Below are 14,345 nucleotides of genomic sequence, written 5' to 3' on the forward strand. Positions count from 1 at the left end.
AGGATAGTAAAGTACAGTCCTCATGGTCATGTACGTGTTCAGTACATCAAATGAGATCACGTTTGATCATTATGGTTTAGTGTGGATTTACCGATTATATTCTTATAGTTGGATGGTTGTGTGTTGAAAAACAAAATATATTATTTTTTCTACTTTTTTTTATTTCACGCAATAAATATATTAAAAGTAGATATTGGTATCATAATCATTTTATTGTTTCCCTGTCAGAAAATAATTCCTTTAAATTGTACAACCATGACAATTGAACCTCATTATTAGATATTGTAGAACTCCTTGCAAATTTTCTCCCACAAATCTACATATTACACAAGCACACGCGACTACATAATTCAATATTCTCTTATCTATTATACTCGACTCCGCTTTGATCTTTCATTATTACAAAACCAGCTCTATATTTCCATTTGTTTTCTTTTCTTTTTATGATTATATGCAATATGATTGTAATACTTATTTTTGGTTGGAAATAAAATCATACGATTTTAAATTTGAATTCTACCATATTTTCTCCTCACTATCTTCTTATAAATGTTTTAATTTTATTTTCTGCCCATCGAATGCGTGTATAATGAGATTTACGTTTAGTTAAACGTAATTGCATTACTATGAACCACGTAAATTACAACTGTAATTATGGACAACCAGTGCAACTATGGACCAAGATATACAACTGTTATTATTGTTCTAACAGGTGACAGCAATCATCTCGATACTAATTCATCAACCCATTACCGCATCTACTTCGAGTAAGTTCATTTGTATATCAAACTAACGGAAACATGCAAACAATATTTACTAGCGAATTCATCTATCACTTAATATTACTTTATAATTATTTACTGTTAACTTGACAGCAATAAGTGTATTCATTTCGTTTTTGTCGGAGCTATCATGATATCATTATTAAAATATAATTATAGCATGCCACCACTCACCACACTCTACAAAAGGCTTATCCAATATTAGGCAAAATATGGATGGGTTTGGAGTTTAATTTTCAGTATTCATTGGATTTTTTCAGGTCATAACATGACAAACCACGTACCGTAATTTGTATCAAAATGTATATACGTCCTATGTGTCGATTAAAATTGGTTCAACTTTTAACTATTACTACATGTCACACATAAAGGACTCTTTATAAAGATGTAACTTGGCGCACAGATGCAGATGTAAAGTTGATATTAATTTATATAAGGTGATCTTCTTTTTGAAAGATGAAATGTAGGTGCAAGATTAAAAGCTCCTAGTGTGCCATTGATCAGTGTATTATGATAGTGGCATTGATAACACTAATAATAATAATAATAACAATGATAATAATAATAATAATAGAATAATAATAAAATGATAATAGTAACGATGATAATCATGATAATAATTACAAACATGACAAACAAACGGGTTAAGTTCAACCTATTTGGCTGAGAACGTTGGTGAAATGAAATCAAATGATATTACACGTGGCGTTAGATTCACCAAGTCTTGCTTTTTTTGGAGAATATTTTTTTTTTCATTTTTCTCACTTTTTCTTTTTACAGGACTTCAGAAGAGTAAGTAGCTGCTTATATTTCGTTTAGCCATTCTCGAGATGTTTTGATGCATGGTGTACAAAATAATTTCATTTGAAGAATTCACGAATAATGCTATCAAATTTTATTACTTTGAAATTAAAGAATATTCAAAGGAGCAGAATGGTCTGAGGCATGGCCGTACGCAGGGGGGGGGGACCCACCCCTGAAATTGTGAAAACTTATATGTTTTTACTGAAAATTTTCAAAATATTCATCAAAAGTGTGCAAGAAATCCTTCGATTTCACTTTGGAAAGTGTGAATTCGCCTTCGCTTTCAAGTTTCTTCGAAAAAAATTGTACGTGTCCTCCCTTCCCCCCTCCCCCAGGAAGAAAAGTATGCGTAGGCCTACGGCCATGGCTTTATGATATTTGAGAAAAAATACAAGTTTCGTTGTTAAAAGTTGTATAAACAAATACCATTAATGTAATATTTCATCTTTTGTTTACATTGTTTGTCGTTTAAAAGGTGCATGAGGGAAAGAAAGAAAAAAGCAATTAGAATGTAGTCCAATCATGGGACATGGTGGGTGTTTCATAAAGCTGTTCGTAAGATACGAATGACTTTACGCACGACTGGTGATCCTTTCTTGTGCTATGTGATATCCCTATGTAATTGAATTATGACCTAAGAACATGTTCCAGTCGTGCGTATGGCAAGCCGTATTGATATATATTGTGATTTTGTGATATCACGAATTTGAATTACTGATATCACTAATTAGAATTACTGATATCACTAATTCGATTTAGTGATATCACCAAATCGAATTAGTGATATCACTAATTCCCATATGTTTTTCACACAAATCCCTTTTTTGATATCAAGAAATAGAATTCGTGATATCACTAAATCGAATTAGTGATATCACTAAATCGAATTAGTGATATCACAAATTCGAATTTGTGATATCACTAAATGAATTTGTGATATCAAAAATTCGAATTAGTGATATCAGGAATTGATTTAGTGATATCACGAATTCTATTTCGTGATATCAAAAAAGGGGTTTGTGTAGTAAATGAATGTAAAGGTTTAGATCACAGGTTATTTTTTGCATCAATGTAATAAATACCAAGTGAGGCTAAAACGCTAAACTAGCGATAGAAACAGAGCTGATTTGAGCACTAAAGTAAAGCTCAAAATACCACGTGAATTCTAGCACTAAAGTAAAGATCAAAATACCACGTGAATTCTAGCACTAAAGTAAAGCTCAAAATACCACGTGAATTCTAGCACTAAAGTAAAGCTCAAAATACCACGTGAATTCTAGCACTAAAGTAAAGCTCAAAATACCACGTGAATTCTAGCACTAAAGTAAAGCTCAAAATACCACGTGAATTCTAGCACTAAAGTAAAGCTCAAAATACCACGTGAATTCTAGCACTGAGGTAAAGCTCGAAATCAAAGCGATATCTTTCACAACATGAGTGCTAAATTTCTTTTGTCATTTTGTGATATCACTAATTCGAATTAGTGATATCACTAAATCAAATTAGTGATATCACTAATTCGAATTAGTGATATCACTAATTCGAATTAGTGATATCACAAATTCGAATTTGTGATATCACTAATTCGATTTAGTGATATCACTAATTCGATTTAGTGATATCACAAATTCTATTTCTTGATATCAAAAAAGGGATTTGTGTGAAAAACATATGGGAATTAGTGATATCACTAATTCGATTTGGTGATATCACTAAATCGAATTAGTGATATCACTAAATCGAATTAGTGATATCAGTAATTCGACTTAGTGATATCAGTAATTCGAATTCGTGATATCACAAAATCACAATATATATCAATACGGCTTGCCATACGTGCGTAACTTTGCGAACAGCCTTATGAAACACCCACCTGTAGAGCTCCAAGAGTTACCTAACAAAAGCGCATTTAGATTACATTCTGGTTGATATAAAAAAAGTTCAAGAATTTAATTGAATTGAACAAAAATGAAACTAAACTGATAACTATTAAATTTGAGTAATTAACAAAACATGCACGGATTACGTTACTAGCAAAAGTAGAAACTAAAAGCTTATTACGGTGGGAAATTTTTTTTTCCATTCGTGAGAATGACAGGGAAAAAGAATGATGCTCTGCAAAAACAGTGATGTTATCAAAGTCATCAGTGCTCTGGAATGACTACACCAATCATTTTACACCGGAGTTAAATTTAAAGTTGTAGTTTAACACCCATTATTCCTATTATGACATATTATATTGTTAAACACTTTTCGGTGTTATTTTAAAACATCGTGGCGTATTTTAACACCCAGAGTGTGTGGTTCTCTTTGAAAACCTACTGATGGTGCTTTTAACACCGTAGTTTTTACAATGTAGGATCTTTCTGTACTTTTTTTTTTATATTTGTTCAGCCAATGGATGCCCTGTGAAATTTAAACACTATAATAATATGTGCTACCGTGCAGTAGAGAACTCTGGTTCAACCGACCCTTGTCTGTTGATGCTCGGGGGAGATCTGGCGACATGGCAAGATGACGACACGTTTATGTTCCTTTCTTCGCTGAAATGGGAAAGCAGGTGAACGGCACTTTGTAATACATCAACAATATCTTGATGAATTACAAACTTGATGCATTACAAGACAGAAGTTTGGAGTAACTGTTAAATTCAAGGGCTGTGGAACAGTTTTGAAAGTGGGGAAGGGGAGGCTGACCATGCAAAAAATCACAATTAAATGTTCATTACATTTGTGTATGGTTCGGGAAAAGGTGTTGGGGAGGGGGGCTGAAGCCAACCCAGCCCCCGGTTCCATTCCCCCTGAAATTGGTTTGAAATCATAGCCAACTGTATGATTCTATGACGTCATAATAACGACTAGGCTTGAAGATTAAATTTGCTGTCATATCTAGAGGGAGGAATAAAATAGTAATCAATTTCCACTAATGTTTTATGAAGATTCAGGATATGGATAGAATGTATATTCCATGTTGGTTGAAATAATTTCATTACTGCTCATTCATTATTCTTTTTCGCCTATTAAAGACTATATTTAAAACACCCCTCAAATAATCAAATTTCGGTCAAGATTGTTGAGAAGCTTCTTGTTACTGCTAAAAAGAAATATAATATCCTTGAATAATTCATATATGGGGCGTTGTGGCCTAGAGGATTAGTTTCCGGACTTGGAAACAGAGATTGTGGGTTCAAATCCCAGCCATAGCGTAATTTCCTTCGGCAAGAAATTGATCCACAATGCGCTACACCAGACCCAGGTGAAGTAAATCGGTACCGGCAGGAAGTAATTCTTTAAAAAGTTGTTTGCACCGGAATTGGTAACCTAGCATTGCCAGGGTGCGCCTTGAGCACCTAACAAAATGAACAAGGGGGGGGGGTTATGTGCACTATACAATCACCCATTATTGCTATTATTAGTAGTATTAATATTATTTTTATTATTGTTATTATTAATATTATTATTAATAATACTGTTATTATGATTATTGTCATTATCTTTATTATCATGATTTTTATTATCACTATTAGTATTGTTACTTCTAACAAGTATTTGTAAAGTGATCGCTGAACATTATTTGTTTTATATTCCCCCAGCAAATGTGGAATCGGTCTAAGGTATAAAAACAATTGGCAATGGAGAAATGGAGACAGTGTTCATTCCCAAAGGTATTATGTACTATCGATCTTATTTTCGTTTATTTTTTTTCATTTTCATTAAGCCTAAAATGCAAGGGTTGCAAATGTCTTTATATTTACATTTTGTGGTTATGAATATTTATGTGATACGTGATTTCAAACATTATTTTGAGCTTACTAGGTTAGGATTTGAAATAACAAACAATTACGTTATTTGAAATGATTGCTTACCTCATGAATATTCATTTAAGAATTGTGAGTGCACTGCAAAAACTCCGCCGGTGTTGAATCTATATATGTCCACACCAAAGAAATTTTGAAACAACACAAGTTTGGAATCAAACCGATGCTGTTTTAATACTAATTGGTGTTGTATAAACACCTATCTCGTGTTAGACCAAAAGGGAACTGGTGTTGTTTAACACTTCTCTGGTTTGGACATAATATAGATTCCGGGCTGGTGTTAAATCAACACCAGAGTTTTTGCAGTGTGTAGGCCTACATTACTCTAAACTGTTTTCCTTTACATCTTTAGCAACTTTGGTCAATCTCATGAATATTTACAATAAGAACTACAATGCGTCCAACCCCCCCCAAAAAAAAAAAAACCCAGTAATTCAGTGTAATTCTTTGCCATCATGAACGAAAAATTTGCTTCGTTATAGATTTACACCAATGAAAAATATGCTTCCACCTCTTTCATTTTTATTCCCGGGTTTGTATCCCATCTTAACGTTCATAATCATGGCCGCACGATAAAAAAATCTTACGGGGGGGGGCATGATGCGTAAACTTGTTTGATAAACTCGACATAGGGGTAGTTTTTGCACTTTTTAAAGTGAAATTGAAGGATTTCGTGCTGACTTTTGTTGAATTTCGTGAAAATTTAAAATAAAGATAATTATTTTGTTTTATTTCGGGGGGGGGGGGGGGGGGGGAACTACCCCCTCCGCTGCATGCGTATGGCCATTTTCATAATGCACGCATGACCGAGTAAGATTAATGTAGTAGTGTTGATGTGCCGCGTTTTTGTTTTAATTTTAGTTACTTTGACTCGATGGCTGCTAGCGTAGATGGTCATTGGGGGCTGGAGAAGACAGATGCTATGACAGCAAACCTGGTCCAAGCCAACGATGAAGACTTTGAACTCTGTTCTATTTGTCAAATGCGAAGAGGTAAGATGGTTTGAATACGGGGGGAGGGGCGGATAAAGACTCGAAACGTGAAGAATATATCTGGGTGCATTCTAATGAAGTCGTTTGATCCTAAATTAATTTTTTCACTTTAAATTTGCTCAAGTGTTATTTTGCTATGCGCCTACACAGTAAAAAAAAATATACAATGCTGTTTACTATATGAACCTTACAGTAACAGTTTGAACAAGTGTTTAAATCTTAAGCAACAAAGTTTAATTTTCAATATCTAATTTCAATAAATTAACATGATTGTTTTAACGTTAAACAAATACTGTAAGTTTCATATAGTAAACAGCGTTGTATAAAATCTTAAACAGCGTTTTTACTGTGTATAGGGATTTGGGACCAACAATCTGGTAATTTTGATGAGAAATGTGTAGCGTATTTTTTTATTCTTTTATTTTTGTCGCAGGATAATATACATCTCATATTTTGACTAGTTCCCTCTTCCTAACTAGAATCATGGTGGTCCCATCAATGGATCTTAAAATTAATTTGACTTTTGTTATTCTATCATTTACTTACCCCTTACTTAATTGAGGTAAATAAATGAGATGAATAAATGAATAAGTAACTACCTGACTAATAAAATAAGAAATATAAGGATGTATAAACAAGATAAATGATTGAATAAATGAATCAATAATTGATAAATATATGTGGAAAAATGTGGAAAATTGATGAATCAAGAAATGTCTTTTATGTTCCTATAATCACCCATATTGGGTGATATTATTTCTTGTCATTTCCAGTGATCACCATATACCACGATGCTACTGTGTACTATCCAATGGACGTGTGGAACAATGCGGTAGGAAAGTATTTTCTTTTTGTGTAAAGGACTCACTTCCTATCTTCTAAATAGTGAACCACCGTTATTTTCCCCGCCTTTTTTCACCCCTTGTTGTTGTAGAGCGTCGGGAGTGCCATCTCAGACGGACATGATCGAACACTATAATGACCCACTAATTATCATCATTATTATGTTGTTATCAATATTTCATAGCGATGTACACTGGGGCCCGTTTCATAAAGGACTTACAACTGTTGCAACTTTGCCATTATGGCAACTACCATGGTAACAGGGCTCAGCAGCCAATCAGAATCGAGGTTACCATGGTAGTTGCCATAATGGCAAAGTTACAACAGTTGCAACTCTTTATGAAACGGGCCCCAGGGGTGGATCCAGGATTTCCCAAAATGAAGTGGGCACATTTTCCCGATAAATTTTTTTTACAAGCAAATAAAGTTTTCCTAAACATTTTTAGGTCATTCCATCCACGTAAAATTTGACAAGCCAAAAAAGGTCATTCACTCGTTTATGAACGGCATATTCCCATTAAAATGTATGTTGTGACTTTCAAAAGGGTAAGAACGGTATATTTACATAAAACAATTTGGATCATGGCTCTCAAAAGGGGGCACGGACCGGATGTGCACCCCCTCCCCCTGGATCCGCCAGTGATGTACGCAGATTTTGATTATTTGTTTTTTCGATATTCTTATGTCTTTTTCATTTAAAATGATAAAAGATGATCTTGATGAATGATGTGTTTCATTTAATCTTTACTTTTCGAAATAGCGGGGATGGAGTTTATATTCTTTGAAAAGTAAAGTGGCTCTCCATTCTAAAATAAAATGTTACATATGTATGTGTTCCCTCAAAGTCATGTTAATTATCTATTATTTCACTCATGTATCTGTATCTCCTATAAATTATCTTGGGGCGTCGTTGTCTAGTGGTTAAGAAATCTATCCACATTTTGCTGCACTCAACCCAGGTGATGTGAATGGGTACCTGGTAGAAAGAAATTCCTTGAATGCTTGAGCGCCTAGGCAGCCCAGGTAATTAGCCGGGGTGATAATAAAAATAGCAGGGGCCGCTGGGAGAATAGTTTTCGGAACTGAAGTGGCTACCCTGGGAAGTATACCGTTATCACACTTTTATATATACCTTCAATATCTCTGTTTTATCCCTGTTATTGCGCGTAATTTGTCTATTGCTGAGATCACATCCGGACTATGTATTTTCACAGAGACCATTCGACGCTATTTCAGGGAAATACGTGGAGCCATCGAATTCTGATTTGATGCATTATGAAACAGTCCTCTCTCATAAAGATATGGGAAATGCTCTTCAGCCGCAAAGCTCTGAAGATATATTTGCTATTCCAACGTATTCAGGTAAGAACATAAATCAGGCATATATACACTTTTCTTCTGTACACTCAGTTGCGAGGGCTGGTGGCGGCACTATTACATAGAAAACCTGTATCTAGGGCCCGGGGGGCACTTCCATTCACGAGTGGATACCATGCGCGACCATGGGGTCTCGAAAAGCACCCTAAACACGTAATTTCTATATTCCGAAAATGCACCCCTTAACAAGTATTGGCTTGTGAAACCCTACCCTTAACAAGTATTGGATACAACGATACTCTTGGCAAATATTCCCTGAAATTAACCCCTAAACATGTACAGGAATGTTTTATTGTTACGGGTCCTTCGGTCCTCGGCTTTACCTTATTTGGTTTAGTACGACCCCACCTTCTACACCCCGCGCAAATGGGACTCTAAACACGAAGTGTTGGGGCAAAAAGGACATCCTTTATAAAACATTTTGTTTGATTTTTGTTTGATCATCCCCGCAATTTCGACGCTAAATACGTAATTTTCCTAGCGAAATAGATACCCCTTTTTCATTATTTTTGTGTTTTTGACACCCTTATCACGTTACGTACGTAACGTGCCCTATCGTGAAAAAGACATCCTTTTTACGTGTTTTTTGGTCGCGCATGGTATCCACTCGTCAATGTAAGTGCCCCCACCCCCGGGATCTAGGGGAAGGAACGGGACAGGGTTGAATATCGAGTGTAGCAGAAATCGTAATCAAGGATCAGGGAGGGGGAAAATTATATGAAAGCAATTTCCCTATGCCTTCTTGGTGCAACCATTGCCGGAGAGCAAGAACATTCGTTGTTTATTAGTATATTTCATACCTAATATTATGACTGATGGCTTCAGGCTGTCTCCAGGACCTGGTAACATAGATCCAGACGAAGTGACAATTAAGTGGCGGATCTACGGGACGGGGGGTTACAGGGTTTAACCCCCTCCCCTTGGGATGCCAAAATAAAGTTATATAGCGCTTTTCAGGAGATCTATATCAAAGCACTTTGCAATGAAGATAATTTGAAACGTACAAGCAAATTGAATCTAAAAAATAAAGAACACAAACTAAAATTTCAAAGTAACTGTAAATGGAGTTATATGTTGAGTAAGCTCTTTTTCATTAGATAAGTTTTTAATGTTGATCTGAACAATGTGATTCTAGGGATGGAACGATTGGAAGCTGGATGAGAATTTTATTTCACAGACGTGGAAGAGCCTAATTGCAATCACAGTGTCCTTCCCCCCCCCCCTCCCTTCCACCTTCGTGCCTCTGAAAATGGTTTCATCGACTTTTTTTCCGACAACTTGTCTAATCTAACAACTTTCATTGATTGGCTGAGAAACACTGTTACCATGGTAACTGTCAGATTAAAGGGAGTTGTCGACAAGCACTTTCATAAAACGCTCCCGGAGCGTCCAAAATAATGAGCCCTCGTACCTTATGAGTTGACTGACAATTCTGCATTATTTGTTTTATTTTTCTTCAGAACCTTGTTCTGGTGACCATTGCTATGAATCTGGTACGACCATTTCATTCTGGGTTAAGATGCCTCCTGGTTCTGACGATGATTCTTCAGCGACAGAAGAAGGTCAACTCAAGAACTTCACGTGCCTTGTAAGGACAGATGGTGAGCTAGTTCGTTCTATGTACGATAACTTTAAATGGTTTTTGCTCCATGACGTAAGACGGATTCAAGAACATTGGAAATGTATTATCAAATGCCCTTCATGACAACAAGCAACCATGAAGTCTTTGTAAAAAAATAGGTGAATCAAAGCGACAGTTTTGTCCTTGACTTTGTTCAAACGACATATTTGCAATTTTTCGTCATCTCCGAAACTTAGGACGATACTATTGTCCCTGTTCACCAATTTTCGACAAAGACCTCCCAGCTGTTCATTGTCATTTGACGGGCATTTTCAATACATTTATTATGTTCTTGAATCCCTCGACGTCGTGGAAAGGAAACTTCCTTTGTTCCGACGACAAATGGTCGTCGGAACGACGTTAATTTAACGACACATTGACAACATTCCTTTGTCTCGTAGTGCTGAACCTTGCAATGACGAGTGCCAGTTGACACCACTCTTTCCATAATACAAACAGTAGTTCAAAAATTGAAACGATTTTCCGAGATTATCTAACATACATTGAAATTTGAGGCAATGATTTGGAGTTATATTATCGTCTGAGCGTTGGGGTATAATCGCCTTCAGCAAAAGTCACCAAAATATTGTTACTGTTCGATATATTAGGCCTACTGATGAGTTACGTGCAGAGTATAATCATGATGAGAGCAAACAAGAAAATAACCTCTATATAACTCATCTTATTTTATGTCTAAAGAACTTAGTTCTTTGTGAAATTTCATAGTATGGAAATATTTAATAGATATTTAAATATTAGATTCTTTCGAGGAGTTTGTACCTTTGGAGGTTTTTTTTTAACAGAGTATTATCATTATGGCTGTCATGTCCATGTAGAATATATTATAAAAAGACAGTCTTTATAATGTTATATGAACTGTAGAGTTCATCTTTAAACAGAATATCTAGCATTTATATATTACTATATTTTCCTATTCAGATAAATCCGATTACTCGAACTATTCATTCTGCAAATATTCGACAAATGACGCAATTCTGACGACCGGTTCGGAGACATGGTCATTGTTCCAAGATGTGGTTGATACAGCATCTTCTATCTGGACATTCGTAGTAGCTTCATGGAAGGGAGGTACGCATTCTCGTATCCGATCTAACTTTTCACTCATCTCTTTACTTTCATGAATATTTGCATATGATTATCTTCCATAAATCGTTTGTTATGAGTCCTCTCTTTAATTATAGTTCAGTAGTAATGCAATAATTCATTCGGTTTGGAAAGCTATTTCGATGCCGTTTAGCCAAATTCGTAACTAAATGTTATTTTAAATCCTGATCGTGGAAGCTGAAACAAAAGAATTCCAAAAGAATTTCTTTGCTCCGAGACAATCATGGAAATAGTGAAAGTGTAAATTCAAAAAAAAAAAATCGGCATTAAGTTGTATACAATCATGGACGTTGCCACTATCCCAAATTAACTTCATTTTTTGACCCATATATAATAGGTGATCTGTAATAGCTAAGCTTTATCATTGAAATTTTGAACCATCATTTCGAGAATATGAAAAAAAAATAAACAGAGGAGCTGGATGAAAAACGACCACCTTTAAAGAATGAGGAAATCCATTAACATCAATGTTGTTAGTATAGGACTGTGAATAGTTTATCCCGACTTTACTGAACCCTTTATTTTGTAGTTTCCTTCTGTGGAAAATTTTATTCCTAGGAAAGAGCAAAGTTTCTTTCCGCGGATGTGAATGAATGGGAATTTGAATTGTATTTATGATTAAAACTATAAGATAAAGAATTGGGAAGTAAAGTTATAAATAAGTGCAGTAATCGCACTGTTTGAAAGTATTGCTCTCGGGAAAGAGCGTTATTTGTCATGAGATTTTGAGATGCTTTTAATGATAAAGATATGTCTCTTGGTTGATTGACAGGTGAATTCCGAGGGTGTGTCTGGCCTGAGGAGCTGAGTTGTTTCGTCTGTCATACATTCGAGATCTGTGAAGGTTGTATGGATATCATTCACGACGGACCAGTCTATATTGGATGGTAAAGAATATAAATCATGAATGTCCTGATATTACGATAGCGTTTCATCAACATTTTTGTCCGACAAGTTGTCAGATCTGACAACTTTCCTTAGCTTTGATTGGATGAGAAGCACTGTTACTATGGTAACTGTCGGCTAAAACAGTGTTTCATGAAAAGACTTGTCGGACGTGTTATTCGACAGGTTATGTTTTATCCGACAGTTACATAGTAACAGTGCTTCTCAGCCAATCATAATCAAGGAGACAAGTCAGATCTGACAACTTGTCGGATTTTCATCCGACATTTTTCATGATGATGAAACGATCACAGAGGTTTTATCGAAAGGCGGGGGTGGTGCCACGTGGGGGGCGTGACGGCGCCCTTGAATGTTTTTAAGCAGGGGGGGGGAGACTGAGAAAAATTAATCAAGAAGGGAGAGGATCACAAGAAATTTTGACCCTGATAATCTACAGTATACCATAATTGAGGGGGGATGACGTCACGAGTATATTACCCTGTCTCCTCCCATCAAATGCAATGGCTCTTCCCCTGCCGGAAAGATGAAAACATGACATGAAAATTAAATCAATAAGCAGGAGCCGCGGACGGGGGAGGGTCCTTTTTTCTCACCATGTACAAAAACTTTGAAAAATACCATCTGGTTTTAATTTTTTGCATGGTTACCCCCCCCCACCAACTTTCAAACCGTTCCGCGACCCCTGTTAAGGATTGCCCAGAAGAATGTAACGATATAACAAGAAAAAGATCTAACGATATTACAAGAAAGAAAGATCAAACAATATTACTAGACAGAAAGATCGAACGATATTACAAGAAATAAAGATCTTAAGATGCCACAATCCACACGATTCGTTCTTGCCTTTTGGACCCCTCATTTCCACATACATTTTTATTTATTTCATACGATTTTATCTATTTTGTTTTGATTAAGATAATTATGTACAGCTGTCTCTTTGGAATTGTTCTGTATTCTTTATTGTTTGATACGGACTTGAAATGAAACACTCGAATCTTAAAATGATACGAGACTGCAAAAATAAAATAAGCCTCTTCCCCTGTGTTTATAAAAAGAACCGATATTTTTGTTTTTCATTGTCATGGCCAACTTTTGAAATATTTTTGTTTGTTCCTAATACATGTATTACGCAACATCGCATTTAACGAGAAGGGAGTGAAGAGCATTTCAAATTTACATGCACATGTATATATGATTTGATAGTAATTTCGTTTCTCTTAGATTCTATTTGTAAAATCTGTTTCAATTATTTCAGTAATGATTTTAAATCGTGATATATTCAATACTTTACGTTTTTAGATTTCATCTTGCTCATTTTTTTCTGTCAACATAGGGATGGGGACGTGGCCTTTGATGAATTGGCGATCTGGAATCGACCACTCGGTGATGCAGAGATCATCCATCTTTTCAACCAAACTGAACGTGAGTATCCGGACACTGTTTCACAGAACTTGTCACAAGCTGCTGATATAAGGTCACTTGATTGGCTAAGAGTGAATTGTCATTGGATTTGGATACTCGTTATTGATGCTGTTACATGTTATGCTAAATTGGCCCTGCTCACACTGAATTTTGTTAGTTAATTCGCTGTTATTTGATGGTACGTTCCATCTCAACTGAAATTCATCAATGTGAATTGTTGCATAAAAGGACTTTTCACCGTATTGTATAACTTCTACATACTTATGTTATTTCATGGTCACTTTTTGAGGGACACCTTTCACAGTGACTCTCCAATTAAATCTTCAGTATTGATTCATTACATATTTGATTGTTCATGGTCGATTAAATCTTGCAACATGCAAGACTCATTCGATCGTGAGTTGTAAACTATTTCCCATCTTTCATCGTTACTTTATGTATAATGTGCATTTATACATGTATAAATATTCCAGGATTTCATGTTTATTTTGAGTTGTAAAATATACATACATTTATATATGGTAAGAAATTCCTTGTGCTGATACAGAATTGACAAAAGAGACAAATAATAGATCTTTGACGAGGTGTTACGTCGAAAATTTGGAATTCACTGGGAAAAAAAAAATTATTGGAACTTAATCCATTAACTCGTAAAT

The 14,345-nt window shown here is 35.4% G+C and overlaps 1 protein-coding gene across 1 annotated transcript in view; it reads left to right on the forward strand.

Annotated features, from left to right (window-relative positions):
- The first annotated feature begins 731 nt into the window (after positions 1-731).
- Positions 732-14,345, forward strand: part of LOC121429313 (adhesion G-protein coupled receptor D1-like) — a 31,041-nt gene continuing 17,427 nt past the window's right edge. The window contains exons 1-11 of the mRNA XM_041626324.1: positions 732-767; positions 1,563-1,574; positions 3,981-4,146; positions 5,179-5,250; positions 6,265-6,395; positions 7,169-7,227; positions 8,453-8,600; positions 10,076-10,216; positions 11,176-11,325; positions 12,134-12,248; positions 13,601-13,689. Coding sequence (XP_041482258.1) covers positions 4,019-4,146; positions 5,179-5,250; positions 6,265-6,395; positions 7,169-7,227; positions 8,453-8,600; positions 10,076-10,216; positions 11,176-11,325; positions 12,134-12,248; positions 13,601-13,689 — 1,033 coding nt within the window. The 5' untranslated portion in view covers positions 732-767; positions 1,563-1,574; positions 3,981-4,018. The remainder of the gene's footprint in view (positions 768-1,562; positions 1,575-3,980; positions 4,147-5,178; positions 5,251-6,264; positions 6,396-7,168; positions 7,228-8,452; positions 8,601-10,075; positions 10,217-11,175; positions 11,326-12,133; positions 12,249-13,600; positions 13,690-14,345) is intronic.

The sequence above is a fragment of the Lytechinus variegatus genome, chromosome 15 (genome assembly GCF_018143015.1).
Source record: "Lytechinus variegatus isolate NC3 chromosome 15, Lvar_3.0, whole genome shotgun sequence".
NCBI classification, from domain to species: domain Eukaryota; kingdom Metazoa; phylum Echinodermata; class Echinoidea; order Temnopleuroida; family Toxopneustidae; genus Lytechinus; species Lytechinus variegatus.